This window comes from Anarhichas minor, unplaced genomic scaffold (assembly GCF_050575085.1).
Source record: "Anarhichas minor isolate MPS153535 unplaced genomic scaffold, ASM5057508v1 ptg000037l, whole genome shotgun sequence".
Classification (NCBI taxonomy): domain Eukaryota; kingdom Metazoa; phylum Chordata; class Actinopteri; order Perciformes; family Anarhichadidae; genus Anarhichas; species Anarhichas minor.
Window position 1 is genome coordinate 3,959,188 of NW_027466483.1, and position 19,356 is coordinate 3,978,543.

Consider the following 19,356-nt stretch of genomic DNA (forward strand, 5'->3'; position numbering starts at 1 on the left):
ACTGTTATTTCAACTACTACTATGATCACTACTACTGCTATTACTACTACTCCTACAAATAGTTCTACTTCTACTACTGTTTCTACTGCTATTACTACTACTCCTAATAGTTCTACTACTTCTAGTACTATTACTACCACTACTACTACTACTTTTACTACTATTACTTTGACAGTAAAATCGTTTAGCCTCAAGCTTTTCCTGCATTGTAATTCAGCTACTTTCCTCTAAGGGTTTTCAACGTTGCAGTTTAATGCTTTCGGGCTTCAACATTTTTCAGACAGGTAGTCTCCCATTTCTGTATTTTCAACAATTTTTTTGCGATTCATTTCAGCTTTCTGCATTCCAACGCATTTTAAGCAGGAAATGCATTTTCTTGTTTAAGAAGTGCTTCAGACATCAAAAATACAATTCAACAATTTTATTGTCTAAATTAGGAGCGGGGGAGGAAACTGGAGCACTTGGACTAAACCCATGCCAACACAGAGAAACTCCTCATAGAAACAAGAGTCAAGGTTGGTGTGACTTTGACCTTGTTGCCCTTAGGCCACAGCGTCAACCACTGAGCCACCATGAGGCCCTATAGACTTCTCTCAGTGGCATTGCTGCACACTTTGTCTACCTGCAGCTGTTGGTGTGGTGCTTTATGGGATGAGAACGATTCGAATGAAGGCAGACGATGTACCTGTGGAAAAAGCCACGACCTGGAGCACATCTCTGCACCAACAGTGGGAGGCGGCATCCTTTGCAAGCCTAGCAGATAAGTCTTTGATTTGTACTTTCACTCCAGCCTTGCACACTTTCTTGGCACTCTTCACGTCCGGGCAGAAGCCCTCAGTGATAGGGAGCCCCTCCATCGTCTGGTTTGCCAGTCTCTTAATGTGGTAGACCCACTCCTCCTGGTTCAGGTTCTGGAGGGTGCTTGTTCATCACTCTCACCGTCAGCAGGGTAGTAAACACCCGGAGCTGGTTCTCACTTTCTGCCTCGGTTGTAGACTCCGAGGCAGAAGGATTAGCGGACTCTTGATGATGTTTGAGGTTGGTGCATGGTGACCCTGTTTGATTGATAGATCATCCAATTACCTGACGTGCATTTTTTTAGAGTGCCTGCACTTTTCCGAACAGTTTCCAATGACTACAAAAACATCTGGCTGGTCAGGTTGACTATCAAGTTTCACCAGCATTTGGTTGGTTAGCTGTCAGTGCAGATTCTTCAAAAGGGACACTCTATCCTTATCCATGTCCTTTTATTCAATCCTATTATGTATGTGATCCCTTGTCAACATTGAAGGGCTGTTTGATATTACTTTAAGGGATACCCTGAGGAGCACACTTGGACGTGTGCAGAGTGAAGGGAATTTTGGACTGTGGAAAGTGCTGACAGCGGTGGGTTAAGATAGTGAAAGATCTGTCGTGAGCTGTCACGACCCTAACAGGGAGGTGTTGGCACATTTACGCCAACAACAAGTCGGGATCAGAGCACCTTTTTAGAATGAATGACCTGGTATGTCTATGATGATGATTTTTCGAGCAGAGAGTAAAAGTAAGTCATGTCCATGTCTTCAGTCAATGACCAATTCACAAAAGGAAAAGAGATGTGCTGTATCAGACGGACAACCCCTTTGTTCTAATTAAAATCTGTTATTTTAATCCACCATCATATGTCCAAGCTGCCTACAAGAAGACAGAAAGAAGTCAATGAACAGCACTATTTCAGTGAATATCAATTCCCTCTGTTTATCCTCTCATCGAGGACCCCATGAGTAACCATCCTCCTCTAGTTAATAAAGTTTGTTTGTGTGGAGTGACTCCCACTCTATTTCTGTCTCAACCTGACTTCTGCTGTTCAAGTGACCATCTGAAAAGCAACCTCAGCTTTTGTAAAGCTACCACCATGTGTTTACTGCTCTTGGGTTACACATGGTGTGGCTTTGATCTTCAAACCAGCGGGGAGCAAGAAAAAATAAGAATCAAAGGAAACGTGTTTTTTGTTGTTTCAATATGGAAAGTAGGGCAGATGGAGAATGAAATTCCCTTTTTCTTCTTGGTGTCCACCATGTGTACCAATTTTAGAGGATTGAGAATACTCTCACACAGACCTTGGAATATTGCAGCATATTCAAAATGGTCTGTCTTCTCTCTTCTGCAGACTCCGATGAACCAGGCATCCACGCGGTCCCACTGTATTTTCACCGTGCACGTGTGCAGTCGTGAGCCGGGCTCGGCCACCCTGCGACGCTCCAAGCTCCATCTGGTGGACCTGGCTGGATCGGATAGAGTTAGCAAGACTGGCTTGAATGGGCAGCTGCTCACTGAGGCCAAGTACATCAACCTCTCCCTCCACTATTTGGAGCAGGTAGCCGCTTCTGAGACATCGTTTTTTTATTTGGAATAATATATTGTGCAAACAATTTAGTATTCAAAATATGTTTTGTATCAATAATGAATTTGCTTAATTTACCCTGTGTGTGAAGTTTAAAGCTTTCCGCATGAGTAAAAACAATATTTTGCTGATTAAGGCTACTTCATTTGGATTGCTATACGTTTCATTTAAATTTATTTTATTTGAGACATTTGACATTGATTGATTTGACAACTGGCATCTTGCAGCTACTGTATAAACACACAACAGCAATGGATGGAGTAACCCTCTATCTCCGTATTGATTTACAATTTAGCCCTTTCAACTGCTGTTTTCTTCAGGTGATCATAGCTTTGTCAGAGAAGAACCGCTCCCATATCCCCTACAGGAACTCCATGTTGACTTCGGTGCTGAGAGACAGCCTTAGGGGCAACTGCATGACTACTATGATTGCCACAATAGCAGTGGACAAGAGGAACCTTGATGTAAGGCCATGTTCAGACAGACTATGCCAAAAATAGTGTGGAGAAACAAGGTTATTGAGTGAAATAATGTTATAGGCCCTTTGGCCTTGCTGGCTAGCTCTGTCAGTTGTAAATATACATTTGCTCTCCTGAAACAGCATTCTACAATGGTGTATTAGAGCCATTGAAGGTATAAAAAAATTAAAATACGGAGCAGGAAAAGGGGGGTACTAGTCAGAGAAAAAACTTCCAAGATTCCCCTCACCCATATTCTGAAATCTCATTTCTGCTAAATGCATTCAGCCCAGATCTAGCTGGCGCGGACAGATTTAGGCAAATTAAGCATAAGGATACACTTGTGACTCCGTCCGGTTTTCGAAATAAGGTGTTAACATACGTATATACATACAGTATGTGGAAATACAATTAATTGGATTATAGTCACAAGACGACATACCTTATGAATTTAAAAAGAAAATAAATGTAATACTTAAATCTCAGAGGATATCTGAGTTCTGATGTAACTTTACTGGTGTAATATCAGAAATTCAATTTTTTTTCTGGGAACATATCCCCTCCTCTCCCGGCTACATAATTTTTTTTTCACCTTCAAAAATACGTAGGATTCTCTGGGTGTTGAAACCAAGTTGAATATTTTGTGACATTTTTAAAACAAAAAAAAGTATTAAAAGTATAGCTCAACACTATTACATTTTGTCCTCTTTGTTTTAGTCCTTGCATGCATTCACTTTAAGTAAATGTACCAGATGCTTTTATCAGGAGTGATATTCTTCCTCAGGCACGAAAGCAAACATTTAAACATATATTTTTTTAAACTGTTCTATAGGAGTCCATCTCTACGTGTCGCTTTGCTCAGCGCGTGGCTCTCATCAAGAATGAGGCGATACTGAACGAAGAACTGGATCCTGCCCTGGTGAGCCAGCCAGACACTCGCAGCAACTACAAATACCATAGTTTAGCCACACAATCACATCACGGAAGCACGACTTAATGCGCTGCTTCATCATGGCCAGACGCTCCTCAGAGCTTCCACACCTTGAATTGATCAGCCAGTGAGAATCCAGCTTCTAGATGTAACCCACCAACCTCTTTCGGTTTCCAATGCCAAATTATTTCTTCCAGTGTCACATGTCATTGTGAAAGCAGCAGTTTTCCAGCGTGGACGCCTGTCCATCTTTGCGTTATTTAGACTGATCACAGGCTCCTGTTTGCATTCTCTCTCGGTCTCGTTTACATGCCTCCAATTCTGTTAAGGCATATTTTTTATCCCAATAACTTACAGCCTCTTGAGAGAGCATCCAGCTGGAGACTGGTGTGTATAAATGTCTTTACATGCAAGCAAGCACAAATCGCACAATGTTGTCAATCTGAGGACGTAGTGCAGCAATGAGAGCCTATTTACTTTCAGTCATTTTGTTTAGTACCTATACAGGTGCTGGTCATATAATTAGAATATCATCAAAAAGTTGAAAAAATTCCATTCAAAAAGTGAAACTTGTCTATTATATTCATTCATTACACACAGACTGATATATTTCAAATGTTTATTTCTTTTAATTTTGATGATTATAACTGACAACTAAGGAAAATCCCAAATTCAGTATCTCAGAAAATTAGAATATTGTGAAAAGGTTCAATATTGAAGACCCCTGGTGCCACACTCTAATCAGCTAATTAACTCAAAACACCTGCAAAGGCCTTTAAATGGTCTCTCAGTCTAGTTCTGTAGGCTACACAATCATGGGGAAGACTGCTGACTTGACAGTTGTCCAAAAGACGACCATTGACACCTTGCACAAGGAGGGCAAGACACAAAAGGTCATTGCAAAAGAGGCTGGCTGTTCACAGAGCTCTGTGTCCAAGCACATTAATAGAGAGGCGAAGGGAAGGAAAAGATGTGGTAGAAAAAAGTGTACAAGCAATTGGGATAACCGCACCCTGGAGAGGATTGTGAAACAAAACCGATTCAAAAATGTGGGGGAGATTCAGAAAGAGTGGACTGCAGCTGGAGTCAGTGCTTCAAGAACCACTACGCACAGACGTATGCAAGACATGGGTTTCAGCTGTCGCATTCCTTGTGTCAAGCCACTCTTGAACAACAGACAGCGTCAGAAGCGTCTCGCCTGGGCTAAAGACAAAAAGGACTGGACTGCTGCTGAGTGGTCCAAAGTTATGTTCTCTGATGAAAGTAAATTTTGCATTTCCTTTGGAAATCAGGGTCCCAGAGTCTGGAGGAAGAGAGGAGAGACACACAATCCACGTTGCTTGAGGTCCAGTGTAAAGTTTCCACAGTCAGTGATGGTTTGGGGTGCCATGTCATCTGCTGGTGTTGGTCCACTGTGTTTTCTGAGGTCCAAGGTCAACGCAGCCGTATACCAGGAAGTTTTAGAGCACTTCATGCTTCCTGCTGCTGACCAACTTTATGGAGATGCAGATTTCATTTTCCAACAGGACTTGGCACCTGCACACAGTGCCAAAGCAACCAGTACCTGGTTTAAGGACCATGGTATCCCTGTTCTTAATTGGCCAGCAAAGTCGCCTGACCTTAACCCCATAGAAAATCTATGGGGTATTGTGAAGAGGATGATGCGAAATGCCAGACCCAACAATGCAGAAGAGCTGAAGGCCACCATCAGAGCAACCTGGGCTCTCATAACACCTGAGCAGTGCCACAGACTGATCGACTCCATGCCACGCCGCATTGCTGCAGTAATTCAGGCAAAAGGAGCCCCAACTAAGTATTGAGTGCTGTACATGCTCATACTTTTCATGTTCATACTTTTCAGTTGGCCAAGATTTCTAAAAATCCTTTCTTTGTATTGGTCTTAAGTAATATTCTAATTTTCTGAGATACTGAATTTGGGATTTTCCTTAGTTGTCAGTTATAATCATCAAAATTAAAAGAAATAAACATTTGAAATATATCAGTCTGTGTGTAATGAATGAATATAATAGACAAGTTTCACTTTTTGAATGGAATTAGTGAAATAAATCAACTTTTTGATGATATTCTAATTATATGACCAGCACCTGTATATATTGTGAATGCATGCTATATTTTGGTAAATTGAAGAAGAGGCCAGAGTAGGAGCTGGAAAGCAGAGACAGTTTTGGTGAGAATATGTCATTGGATTGTTACAACATATATTTGTAACAGAGGCCTCTGCATTTTTTACACACAAATGTCCATATCTGCCTTTTTATTATTGTTTTACATTATATAATGAGAGATGGCCTGAGCAGCTTTGCCAAGTTGACCCTTGACGATGGTTTCCCTCCTTCACTCGCTCCTTTCACAACACTCACACCTTCCTGTATTGCAGTGGCGGGCCGTGCATTTTATACCTGGGCCTTCAGTGCTGTCCTACTACAGTTGAATTACCTCCTAATAACCTAATTATGACGCATAAATCCAGCAAACCTGCAGCAGATCCACGCATTCCACCACACAAGAGCACGAGCCATTCAAATATTATTCATAAAAACGACACGATAGACAAATGAACAGTCGTAACGTTACTATGTAAAAAAACAAACGCAGTTTGTCGCTTACCGAAACTTAAAGAGTTTAATCCCAGTTCATCGTTTCAGTTCCAGTAAGAAGTCCTTCTCCATTCATGGACGCCAGTGATGACAGTCGAGCCTCCCCAGTTGTATTTCGCCGGTCTGCTGCGGCAGGTCCGCAGCGGGGCCGGGATCCCACCTCCGCCGGGGCGCACACCGGGTTGTGGAGCTGTTTCCCTGCGAACGTGTTTGTTGAGTTGTACATCCACTCGAGTGCTCGAAAAGTTTTCAAATGCTATGGCGTCCTCAGGTTAGCGTAGCGTAGCTCCAAACACCAAGACGCTCAGTTAAAATGAAACACATTCCCAGCCATAAAATGTGCAACGCTTCTCCGACGCTGTCAGCAAGAAATACCGTTCATACAAATCCTTTTCCTGGCTGAGTCAGGCTGCCAGCTGTGGCGTTGACTGACCATTTCTTACGATGTCCAGCTTTTCCTGAAATGTCCTTTCTTGAGAAAGGCATTGTCAGTAACTCCGCCACTAAATCCGTTTCTCCTCCTTATTCAGCCAAAAACAAAACTAGGTAAAAAAATAAATAAACTACACCAAGCAAAACCCTAAAAATGTTATAATTTCTTCCATATCTTTCAATTTGAACTCTTACTCCTCCAACTAAGCTCTGCTGGCAAGTTAAGTTTCAGTTTACAATAGTCACGTGCTCGCCCACTGACCAATCACAGCACACTCTGCACCTCGCGGCAGAGCTGCACCTGGAAACTGAGCTGCAGTAATGCTGACGTCATTGTAGGCCGGCTAGCAGGCTCTGATACTCAAAGAATACGCCCAACATGTCAAACTAAAGATCTGATTGGTTGAACACTATGACAATCAACAATATCATCCCCATTCACTTAAACTGCAAAGGGATTCACGTGTGAGTCTGCAGGTCTCGGGCCTCTCTTCTTACCTAGAGACACAGAGGTGAGATCTGATTGGATAAAAGCTCTCCTTAAAACAAGCTGCACTGGAAGCAGAGCAACTGAGGAAGACAGTAGCTGTGCAATGAGAAAATAAGATAATGGGGAAAATAATTTTATAAATTAGAATACATGTAGTGTATTTAAGAAAAATTATTAAATTATAAAATAGATATAGCTTTGTGATTCTGTTTAGGCCAGCAGAGAAGGCCTTGCAGGCCCTGACGGCCCACCACTGCTGTATTGTAGTATGCCAGGAAGCAGACCTGGTAGCTGTTATGAAGGCCCCTCAAGGGGATATACAGTAGTAGTAAGTCTTCACAGCTACTTTCGCTTCCTCCCCTCCCACCCAGATCTGCCCGAGGATCAACTGCTACTGTATTACTGCTGGTGAGACTTGGCTGGCCACTTGCAAACCCTACAGAGGTATTTTTAAGAGAGTCTGCGGCTGGGCGCAGTAATTGTGACAGTGTCTGGCTGCTCCCAATTGGCTCCGGCACAGTTTCAGCTCCATGCAAACCCAAACCTCCGCGGGCAAATTTCTTGTCTCCGTTTATGTCTTTTTAGTATGTTTCTCATTTTGTCCGTTGCTCCAGTCTCTCTGTCTCTCCCTCTATCTCTCTGCATGGGAAAACAAAAGTTGAGCCAGCAGTGGAGTTTGCAGATTAAAATGATGTAATTTATTGTGGTTTAGTCAGACTCCCATTTTTGGCCTGCCCCCATCTGAAGGCGCACTGTCTATTGGACATGCTGGCTAATAATAATTGATTTGAAACCTGGAGGTTGCTTTTTCCCAATCTTGCAGTGAGTGTTTGGTTCATCGCTTAGACCACGCGCTGCCTCAATGGTCTTATACTGTAGCCTACATGCTCCAGAATGCACTTCTTCAAAGCCTGAACAGCAGGAAACCAGCCAGTCCAGACAAAATATTTAACACGTCTCTCATGGACAGGGTAAGAATGAGGTGTTGAAAGTGACCTGTGATCATAATGAAGTCAGCCACAGGAGCTCCCCATAAGGTTGGCTCTGTTGGTCTCTCTAAGAGCACTAAAGTCTGTCTTAAGCCTCCATTTAGGCCAGGCTGATCCTGGTCTACAGGAAGAGGAAATTGTCAACAGTTATCGGATCTTCCAAGATGCTTCCACCATCTTTTTGGTGTGTACTTAAGGGACACTTGAGCATTGTGTGCAGGGGTCGTTTGAGTTGAGCTGAATCGCCATCAAACTTCTAGGTAATTCCTAAAGGGTCAAAAAAGTTGATCTTACGGTGTTGTTATGCAGCTAAGCATAGGGTAATAGGAGGCTGGGTGACCCCCCCCCCCCCCCCGTACCTGGACTCTCCCTTTACTTAAAGAGACACACAACATGTTACTTGAGAAGACAGCTCTGATTAGCGCATACCTGTGAGTCAAACAGAACCCTGCCCATAGCCCACCAGAGAGACATGTTTGAGAAGCGGGTGTGGAAATTCCTGAGGGGTTGCTCCCCCTGGATCCCTCATTCGTCTAGTCTCAGAGCCTGGCCTTTGTTAGGACAGAAGAGTTTGTAAGTGTAGTGGTGTGCTGTTCAGTCCTGTGCTCCACACCTTAGTCCAAAATGCCTAAAATGAATGGTGCCATGCATGGAACACAGCCCATGTGTTATCATTTTGTTGTGGCGGATGTAAGATCCATATTAAGGTGTAGTGGGCTCTGACACTTCTTCCTTCATAAAAAGAGGCCCCCATAATGGAGCCAATAATACTGTAGTGCTGTTAACCGTGAGTGGGTTTTTGCATAGGATGGATAGTATATATTCAAAGAGAGGACTTACGATTTAAAGTTAGGTCTATTTATACAAGTTAGTTTAATGTTTCAAACTTAATTGACCCTTTGGCTCTGCTCCATAGACTTCCAAGCAATCATTCAAGATGTCCCTCATTGTCAGACTGGTTTAGTGGATTTGTAGCTTGTCATGGTTAAACGTTGTGTAATAGTGATACTAGTTACCTGGAGAGGTTGGAAGGAGATATACGTCTAACATTTCTACGTAAAAACCGTTGGTGCTAACAATAGCAGAGTGTGTTACGTCATTAACTAGCGTTAGAACGTCTATGCTATGCTAGCTAGAGAAGGTATACTGAATACATGCTGCTTTTGCTTTTTAATGATCGTAACAGTGAAAAAAGACATACCTAACTTTACAGGATTTTTTCCGTTTCTTAATTTCATTGTCTTCTGTCTGGATCTCCAGGTGATGTGATGGTTCACTTTCACACTGTGATCTGTAGCTTTAGCTTCTATCTTTATCTTTTCAACCTGTTTTCACTGCTCAATCATTTTGACATCCTGGATATATCCTTCAACGCATATTGTAGACCTTTCTGTCTTCTTCACTCTGAAATCGATTTTTGTTAGAACATATTTCTTGAGGTTGTGTAGTTAGTGTGGGCTCCATGGTAGCTCTGTCAGCTTGACGGAGTAGCAGCGTGAGGCGGGGCTTGACAAAGGTAAATTATGTGGCATGTTTGTCTCAGCACATAGAAAGTAACGCAGATGAACATGTAGTGTTGCGTGTTGCATGTTGCAATGACATGGGTTTCCATAGGACATGCTGGCATCATCAGTTACATGGCCTGAGTCAGTTATTATTTCGAGTGTATGGAAGCCTGCCGTGGTGCTGTGGTACCAGTGTGGGCTCGGCGCTCTGAAATAGACTGCGCTATTCTGCTGACCAACAACTGGCGGTCAGCATTTCAGGATGCAGCTGGGAGAATTACATCAGACCAAGGGCTCCAAAAAAGAGATGCAGGGAGCGGCTCTGATGAGGGATGGTCAGCTCTGATGTTAAAAAATATGAAATGGAGTGGATTTGGGGTGAAATTTTTGTTCCGCTAAGTGGCACCTACCCAAAACCACACTTGCATCTTGAATTGTCAATGTCTGACTGTCTTTACAGCCAAAAGATGTGTTTGCTAGGAGTGGCGACGCTTTGCTGAAATGGATGACTCAGTCTGACCTATTGACCTTGATTTAAGTGTTCACTGAACTTCCGAGCTCCCTAGCAACTTTGTGTCAGGAGTCACCACTTTCTGTTGTATTTGCTCTCTTTCACCGAGACCATTCCAGCCTTTCAGTCTGCTTTAGTATTTCGCAGTGGTCAAATTCAGCGGTGATAGTTAAGTGGGATTTATACTGAAGAGATAAGTAGGTCATGTGAGAAAAAGCACAATCGCCACTTGTATTTTTAGGTGGTTTCACTGTGTTGTTTTGTGGTGGGATTCGTGCAGAATTTTTATTACAACTGGTCTGGCTTCGTTTCAATAACTACACCATCCATTGTTTCTGGTGTTGGCCTATCCTCATGCCATTAGCATGTAATTACACGTCTGTGTTTAAATGTAATGTAGAAAGGTCATCTGCTTATTGCACTGATTCCTCCTTTTTTCAGGAGACTTACCAAATTAATAAATGGCCATGTAGCGTCCAGATCTTTAGCAGTATGTAAACCTTAAGTTGACGCGTGTTTCTGGTCCTTAGCACATAGCTCACACCGACGCCGCTCGTAGATGAAAGCAATACGTGTTTTTATTGATCCAATTTCCTTCGTACACAACGACTTCCTTTATTCCTAAAAGTACGCTGATTACTTGGACATACTATAAGTATCCACAGGTTATCCACAACTTAATCCACGTAGATCGTTCCATATAACACGTTTCATAACACGGTTCATAACACGTGGCTCATAACACGGTTCATAACACGGTTCATAACACGGTTCATAACACGGTCGGAAAACTGTGCGGCTCCATACTGCCTCAGTTATTACTCACAACTGTCAGTAACTGTCGCAAAGTGACCTTAAAGTGACAGTTGTCTGTCACTTACATGTATTTCTTACTATAACAAATTATAACGACATCCTTGTAAGATTCAAAGTAGAAACAGATGTGATTAAAGTTAAACATGTAAATACAAGTGAATATTTAACATCACATTGAATTTGGCTCTTACACACCGGCCCCTAATTGTTCTCAAGATTTAACATTTGAAACAATTACCTAACTTAAATTAAGAGAGCCATGTACTGTAAAGGAACATTCTCACAAAATAACGATATAAGAGCCGGAGGCAGATAACAGACTCCTCACTGTTGCTCAGTCTTTAGCACTGTTCGTCTTCCAAAAGCAGACACAGCTTTGTAATGGGCCTGTGTAAAACACTAGTCTTTGTCTTTATGCAGACCTGACGAACAAGTCCTTTGTGGTCTGGAAGTGCCTTAATGACCTTCCCCATGACCCAAGAGTTTCTTGGAGCAGAGTCATCCACTCGAAGAACGATGTCTCCCAGAGTAAAGTTTCTCGATGCTCTTGACCATCTTTGCCGTTCCTGGAGCTGTGGCAAGTATTCCCTGGTCCAACATACAGAATTGGATACCTCCGACTGTAGCTCTTTTCTCAGCAGCTTGTCCATTTTCACAGCGACTGTTGCTGCCGTCAGCTCCATCCGTGGGATGGTAGGTTGCTTTAAAGGAGCCACTCTGGCCTTCCCCATCATGAATGTGCAGTGAACTTGATTTCTCTCGTTCCGCAACAGTAAGTAGCTAGCCGTCCCATAAGCTTCCTCACTTGCATCCGCAAAGTGGTGCAACTGTGCATATGTAGGATTTCCAAATCCTGGTGGCTTGATGCACCGGTTGACTTTGAAGTCCTTTAGATTGGGAAGTTTTGTCAACCAATCTGTCCACTGTTGTTTGACCTTTTCTGGTAAGTCGTCATCCCAGCTCATTTTCATCCGACTCAGTTCCTGAAGGATTTTCTTTCCTGGCAACACCACTGGTGTGAGAACTCCTAAGGGGTCATAGATTGAACTAACAACTGAAAGGAGGCCTCTTCTGGTAAAAGGACAGTCTTTGACAGTAATCTTAAACTGAAAGGTATCTGACTCAACACACCAGTGTGCACCCAGGGCTCTCTCAATTGGGAGTTTGTCTTGTTCGAGATCCAGGTTCTTCACCTATTTGGCCAACTCACCACCTGGAATTGAGTTTAGGACTTTACGGCTGTTGCTGACCCATTTTGTGAGACGGAAACCTCCCTTGGAACAGATTGCTCTCAGATCCTGACACAGCACAACTGCCTTCTCTTCTGTTGCCACAGACTTGAGACAATCATCCACATAAAAATTCTGAAGCACTGTGTTGGCCACTTCTGGGTCAAACTCTTTCCTATGATCCTCAGCACACTTCCTCAGGGCAAAACTGGCACAGCTAGGTGAAGAACTAGCGCCAAATATGTGCACCACCATTTTGTGTTCCACCAAATCTTGCGTGAGGTCTCCCCCAGGCCACCACAGGAACCAAAGAAGGTCAGAATCCTCTTCTGCCACCTTGACTTGGTGGAACATCGACTCCACATCTGCCATAAGTGCCACCGGTTCTTGTCTGAATCGTATTATGACACCTACAAGACTGCTGGTTAAGTCTGGTCCCTGTAGAAGTTGTTCGTTCAATGACGTGCCTTGGTATGATGCACCACAGTCGAACACCACCCTTAACTTCTGCTTCACAGGATGGTATACACCATGGTGGGGTATATACCAGACTTTATCCACATTGCATTGAAGCTCATCGTCTGATAGTTGCACAGCGTAACCTTTTTCCATGAGGTCAGTCATGAAGGCAGTGTACTCTAGTTGATAGCTTGGATTTCTGTTGAACTTCCTCCGTAGGTTAAGTGCTCTCAGCTCGGCAACTTTACGGTTGTTTGGCATGTTGACCATCCGGTTCTTTAGTGGTAGACACAGGCTGTAATGCCCATCCAGAAGCTTTGCTGATCTGGTGACCATGTCCATGAAGCAATGATCATCTCTGGACATCTCGACCTGTTCATCTTTTTCCCTCTCAGGGAAATCCACCTTAAATTGCTGCTGCCACAGGTCATCAAGTCTTGTTACTGAGATGCGGTTTGATGAAACCTTGCATTGTTTACCCTGCTGGTGAGCACTACTTTCTCTTAATGGTCCATTTACAGTCCATCCTAGCCTAGTTCTTATGGCATAGGGTCCGTCGTTGACGCTGTTCACAACCTGCCATGGCTCCATGGCCTTGTGGGCATTAGCTCCGATGAGCAGTCCCACGTCTGCATTGATTACAGGAATGCACACGTCTTTAAGGTGAGACCATCCTTTCAAATCCTCTTGACGTGGAATGTTCTCTTTGTTTACAGGAATGTTTTTTCTACTGAACGCATTTGGGAGCTCAAAGAAGTTGTCCTCAGACAGATCACTGACTTCTATGCCGGACACCTCATAAGTGTCAACAGGTTTTTCATCACCCATCGTTCTCAGTAAGATGGTTGTTCTCCTTCCACTGACTTTAAGTTGGTTCATTAACTTTTCTGTGCAGAAGCAGTCCGTACTTCCTGGATCAAGGAAGGCATACGTTTCCACTGTTTTATTTCCTTTTGTTGTTTTGACTCGGACAGGAACTATTGAGAGTATGCACTCTTCGTCGCCGGCCCCAGTGACTCCACATACTTTTCCAGCACATACCATTGCACTAGTGACTGGAAGACCACCACTTCTCTCTATATTGTCAGTAGCTTTGCTTTCCTGTTCGGTTGCATCGTCTCGTCTTTTCATATGCAGGAGTGTGGGATGTGTTAAAGAACACACCTGACAGCAAAGCTTTTCACTGCAGCTCCTGCTCATATGTCCATGCCTTAAACAGCTGAAACACAGTCCTTTGCCACGCAAAAATTCAATTTTTTCTTTGTGTGGCTTCCCTCTCATCGTTTTACATGAGTCTGTGTTGTCCTTTACAAAACATGCATGAGTTTGTTGCTACAATGTCTGAGGGACCCCTTTGCATGCTTGGTTCAAAGTCTTTAACCTTGTGGTCAATGTGCATCGTGCTTGTAGTGAATGTCTTCTTGCTTCTCCAATCCTGTGTCTTTGCCTCTGCATGCACCTTTGTAGCTGATTTAACTGATTGGCTATCCCTTATATCGCCAAATATTGGATGAGTAGCGATTTTGGCTTGTCTACGGATAAAGTCATCAAGGTCTTTAAAGTTGACTTTCCTGTCCTGCCGTTCCTGGATGTCACATGCGATTCCCCTCCATCTTTCTCTCAACTTGTAAGGTAGCTTTGTGACAACAGCTTTCATGTTGGCAGCATTGTTCATTTCTTCCAGGTAGCTAATGTCCATCATGGCATTGCAGCATCCAGTAAGGAAAAGTGAGTAGGCGTTTAAAGACTCACCGTCCTCAGGTTTGATGGGAGCCCAATTTAAGGCTTTATCAATGTAGGCCACAGCAAGTTTGTGCTCATTTCCGAACTGTTCCTTGAGAAGCTGCTTGGCTTTGTTGTATCCTCTCTCAGGATCCATGTGGAGGCAGCTTCTAATTAGCTCTCGGGGCTGACCACTAGTAAACTGCTCCATATAGTAGAGCCTATCCTTGGCATTATCAGTGCGGTCCTCTACTCCATGCTCGAAGGCCCTTATGAACAGATGGTAATCAAGCAGGTCTCCTTTAAAGGTGGGAATGTCCAACGGCGGCAAAGTCGATCCTTTTTGCTGCTTCATCATTAGCTCTGAGATATTAGCTTGCTGCTGCATAACACTGCACAATGTCTCCACAACATTGCCACTGATTTCAGCGTTCCTGGGTGGCTGCACTGAACGACCATAATCGCTTGGCTGTGGGTTAGGAAGATGAACTGGACCAGTTTCCACATGGCTGCGATGCTCGTGCCTTTCTCTTGATGCTAAGTTTTCTCTTACATTGTTTATTCCTGGCGTTGAATGTACTATCGACATGCGTCCAATGCCAAAATCTTCCAACACTTTAAGCTTAGCATCTGAAGTTGCTAAAGCAATGTTCAACTCCAACTCCTCTCTTTTAGCCTTTAATTCAGCTTCCTGCCTTTCCAATTCTTGTTTTCGTTTTAATGTGGCAACCTTAGCTAGCAATGTAGCTCTCTCCACTTCTGCTTTAAGGCAAATAGATGTTGCTGTGGATGACACAGAACTCCCACTTTCTAATCCATGTTTCTTACTCTTTCTACTCCTGGTAGACAGTATTGTGGATATGCTATCCGAGGGCTTGATTTCATCATCACATAGCTTTGCTTGCTCAGCACGTTCATCAAACAACTCTATCCATCTTTCAGTTTTAGCAATGAAAACGTTGGCCTCATGTGCTTTAGGTTCAAACCAACAAAGCTGGTCATTCATATATTCCTCCTCGGTAAGGAACTGTTTCAGAGCATAGTTCTTCTCTTCAAAGTCTCCGAGTAACCCCTCGTAGTCAACTCTCAGTTTTAGTTTTATAGTGCTAACATCAGGATCCTCCTCCCGTAGTCGCTCTATTTCCCTGGTTTTGCTCGTTAGCTGAGCTAGCTTACTCCGTCTTTGCTGTATTAGCTTATTCCTTGTTTCAGCTACAGCCTTCTCTGTCATTATCACTTGCCTTTTCCCTATGACAAACTCTTCTTCTTCCATAATAGCGGTTCAATCAGGTTCCTTTTGCTTCACAGTAATACTGTTAATGCACCTTATCCACGTGAACTTGATTGACAGCTCCTAGAGTTACGCTACCGGCATAATGCTCCACGATCATCAGTACCAAGCAAGCTAGCTTATTAGCACATGCTTACCGGAGTCCGTCCAAAACTGTAACCTGGCACCTCGCGTCGTAATTCCCTCTTGTCCTCGATAATCCTTTCTTTTCCGTGAGGAGCCAGTTTTCCGACTAATGTAGCGTCCAGATCTTTAGCAGTATGTAAACCTTAAGTTGACGCGTGTTTCTGGTCCTTAGCACATAGCTCACACCGACGCCGCTCGTAGATGAAAGCAATACGTGTTTATATTGATCCAATTTCCTTCGTACACAACGACTTCCTTTATTCCTAAAAGTACGCTGATTACTTGGACATACTATAAGTATCCACAGGTTATCCACAACTTAATCCACGTAGATCGTTCCATATAACACGTTTCATAACACGGTTCATAACACGTGGCTCATAACACGGTTCATAACACGGTTCATAACACGGTCGGAAAACTGTGCGGCTCCATACTGCCTCAGATATTACTCACAACTGTCAGTAACTATCGCAAAGTGACCTTAAAGTGACAGTTGTCTGTCACTTACATGTATTTCTTACTATAACAAATTATAACGACATCCTTGTAAGATTCAAAGTAGAAACAGATGTGATTAAAGTTAAACATGTAAATACAAGTGAATATTTAACATCACATTGAATTTGGCTCTTACAGGCCAGTTAACATCTCCTACTATTAGCTAGAGAGAAATCGAGCTGTAGGTTTTATCAGGCTAATCAGTCCTCATGTGTCGTCTGTTGTGGATGTGGCCCCTTTCACATTTAAGCATAGCGCCTCAAGTTCAAGTAACGGCACACTGCTAATAACATACTCGGCTTCAGAATAGGGGCACATGTCAAGTGGACTCACCTCTAACCTCTTGCTCCTGTTGTGGACCAGGAGATTTAGGATCTAATCCCATTTAACAGCTCTGCTGCACGAACGACAAAGAATTCAATATGAAAAGCACCAAGTGCAGAGAACTGAGTGCTTGCCTTCAGGGGTGTAGAAGTAATGAAGTAATTTGTAATCAGCAATTAGTTTATAAAACAAATAACATTTACTTTCATAACTTGGCAGCTCCTGTTTAAGTAAGTACTACAGATGCACAGTTGATTGATCGGTCAATCCACATCTCATTGTCAATAGGCATTTTTTGACCAAACAATTCTGGGGATTTTCTGCCACACAGCAAACAACCATGCAAGATGCAGTCTCGAAAAATTCACAGTATTGGTGTGGTCCGAGCATGGACGCCGGAAGTATAGGGGTAGGAAGTAGGATAGGGGCAATCGTTGCTGGTGTGATCCCATCCACAAGATGATCTCAAGCTTTTGATGCATTCGCACCGGCAATAGGAACGCTGAAGTAATGTAAGCCGGCCCGTCGCAGCGGTTCCACAAGCTCTTAGCTTTTTCAGTAATATAATAATACATAAACAACTCTGTTACATGCCACAAACGTATAAATACAAGCAAAATAGTCGTCATGAAAGTTTTATGATTTCAGTACGAAACGGCCATCGTTCTTAGGCTCAGTGAATGTGCTTTGTGCTACTGGGTTAGCCTTTGTGCTGCTGGGCTGGTCTTTATGCTGCTGGGTTAGCCTTTATGATACTGGGCTAGCCTTTGTGCTACTGGGTTAGCCTTTGTGCTACTGAGTTTGCTCACGAAGCTAATGAATGAGTTAACTTCTGGACTTCACTGTCAGTCCATTTGTCCGTGTTTTCTTCCATTGTGTCCTTACAAGCTGTTTATGTTTTGCGTTGTCTGTTCACATGGTTAACAGGTTTTTAAAACAGGCGGTGGCCAGTTCTGTGTGGCCAATCACGGTACACTTATCTATACTACTCCGTTTCTATTTGGAAGCAGATTTGTCAAATAGAAACGATCTCCGTCCACACGGCCGTTTCAGCATCATTCTCGAATTGATCTGCATCCACACGGCAACCTTCGAAGGCGGACAGCAGTGACCATTAACGTACACTGGGCATGCGCTTGACGGTGTAAACAGGAAGTGGATTGGTTGCTTAGTTTAAAAAATTACGACAGAGTAATAAAGTACTCTTTAATAATGAAAGGTTGTATTTGATACTTAACATCTTCCTCTAAAATATTCCTCTATAAACTCAAACAGACACAGTTCGTGGAAAGTTTTAGAAGTTTTATTTTTCAGACTTAGTTACAGCGCTGCAGGTCTTTCTCTCTCTCTCTCTCACATCAAATTTACTTTAAAATCAACACTTACACTAGGGTGACCAGACGTCCGGATTTAGGCCGGACAGTCCGGATTTTCAATGCCCTGTCCGGCGTCCGGCACAGCATCAAGTCGGACGCGTATTTGTCCTCCTTTTTGGAGTTCCACTGGGCCTAAAGAGCCGCGCGATAGAATATTTTGCTGGAACGCAGTCTAACAAATGATTGGTTAAAAGCGTTGTCAAATAAATATCTGATAGGCTTAGGTTAGGTTCTAGCCCTATATCATTGGTTAAAAACGTAAACAAGGCTCCGTGTGCTGGCTACGTCATATCTACGCACCGAGGCCGACTGACCTCAATCATCAGAAACCGACATCGCTTCACGTGACGCTTCAGAGGAAAGGACGTCTCATGTCTGTTAAAACATATCTCAATCATACAAATCATTCAGCATTACATCTGTGTTCAAGCTGATGACTGAATTGAAACAGAAACTTGAGAGAAGGCTGAAGGACAGGTTCTTTGGCTTTACTGTGAACAGCAAACTCAAGCAGCTACCAGCTTACCTTGCAAAGAAATGTGAGACAGATTTTCTTGTTTTCTATGAAAGAGCAAAGAAATACATAAGTGACAGATACGACTTCTCTGAGACCAGCTTTCATAGCAAAGTGGCAAAGCTTGGCCTCACAACTGCTGTGCCATATGAAGAATACAGTGATGCTATCCAGGCCTGCAATCTGAAAGACATTGATGTGGATGGACTGTATGAGGAAAATGCCATGGTGGAAGCTTCCTTCAGCTCTCCAGAAATGGAAGGTTGCCACAGTGAGGAGCGATATCTGAAACTGTTTTCCAAAGCAGATGTACCACTCGTGAATCTCAGGAAGGTCAGCGCCTACATTTTCTCCATCCCATGCAGCAATGCACACACAGAACGAGTCTTTTCAATGATGACATCTGCATGGAGAAACGAGAGGAATCGGCTGGAGGTGGACAGTGTCAAGGCTAAGCTGCAAGTTTGTGTCAATTTCACCTTTCCCTGCACAGACGTGTACAAGAAGTTCCTTGGAGACAAAAAACTCTTGGATGCAGCCAGGAAAAATCTGAAGTATTGCAAATAGAGAATCAACTATTTGGTGAGTACACTAGTCTTATGTTTTATTTCCCAAACAGACATACACTATGATGATGTTGTGTCAGTGGCATCCACTTGATATAATGCAGTTTGTTTCCTG

The 19,356-nt window shown here is 43.2% G+C and overlaps 1 protein-coding gene across 1 annotated transcript in view; it reads left to right on the forward strand.

The window, feature by feature from the left end:
• The window catches only part of kif6 (kinesin family member 6), an 87,878-nt gene that overhangs the window by 15,127 nt on the left and 53,395 nt on the right, over positions 1 to 19,356 (forward strand). The window contains exons 7-9 of the mRNA XM_076106981.1: positions 2,150 to 2,356; positions 2,704 to 2,847; positions 3,674 to 3,760. Of these exons, the coding sequence (XP_075963096.1) occupies positions 2,150 to 2,356; positions 2,704 to 2,847; positions 3,674 to 3,760 (438 nt within the window). The remainder of the gene's footprint in view (positions 1 to 2,149; positions 2,357 to 2,703; positions 2,848 to 3,673; positions 3,761 to 19,356) is intronic.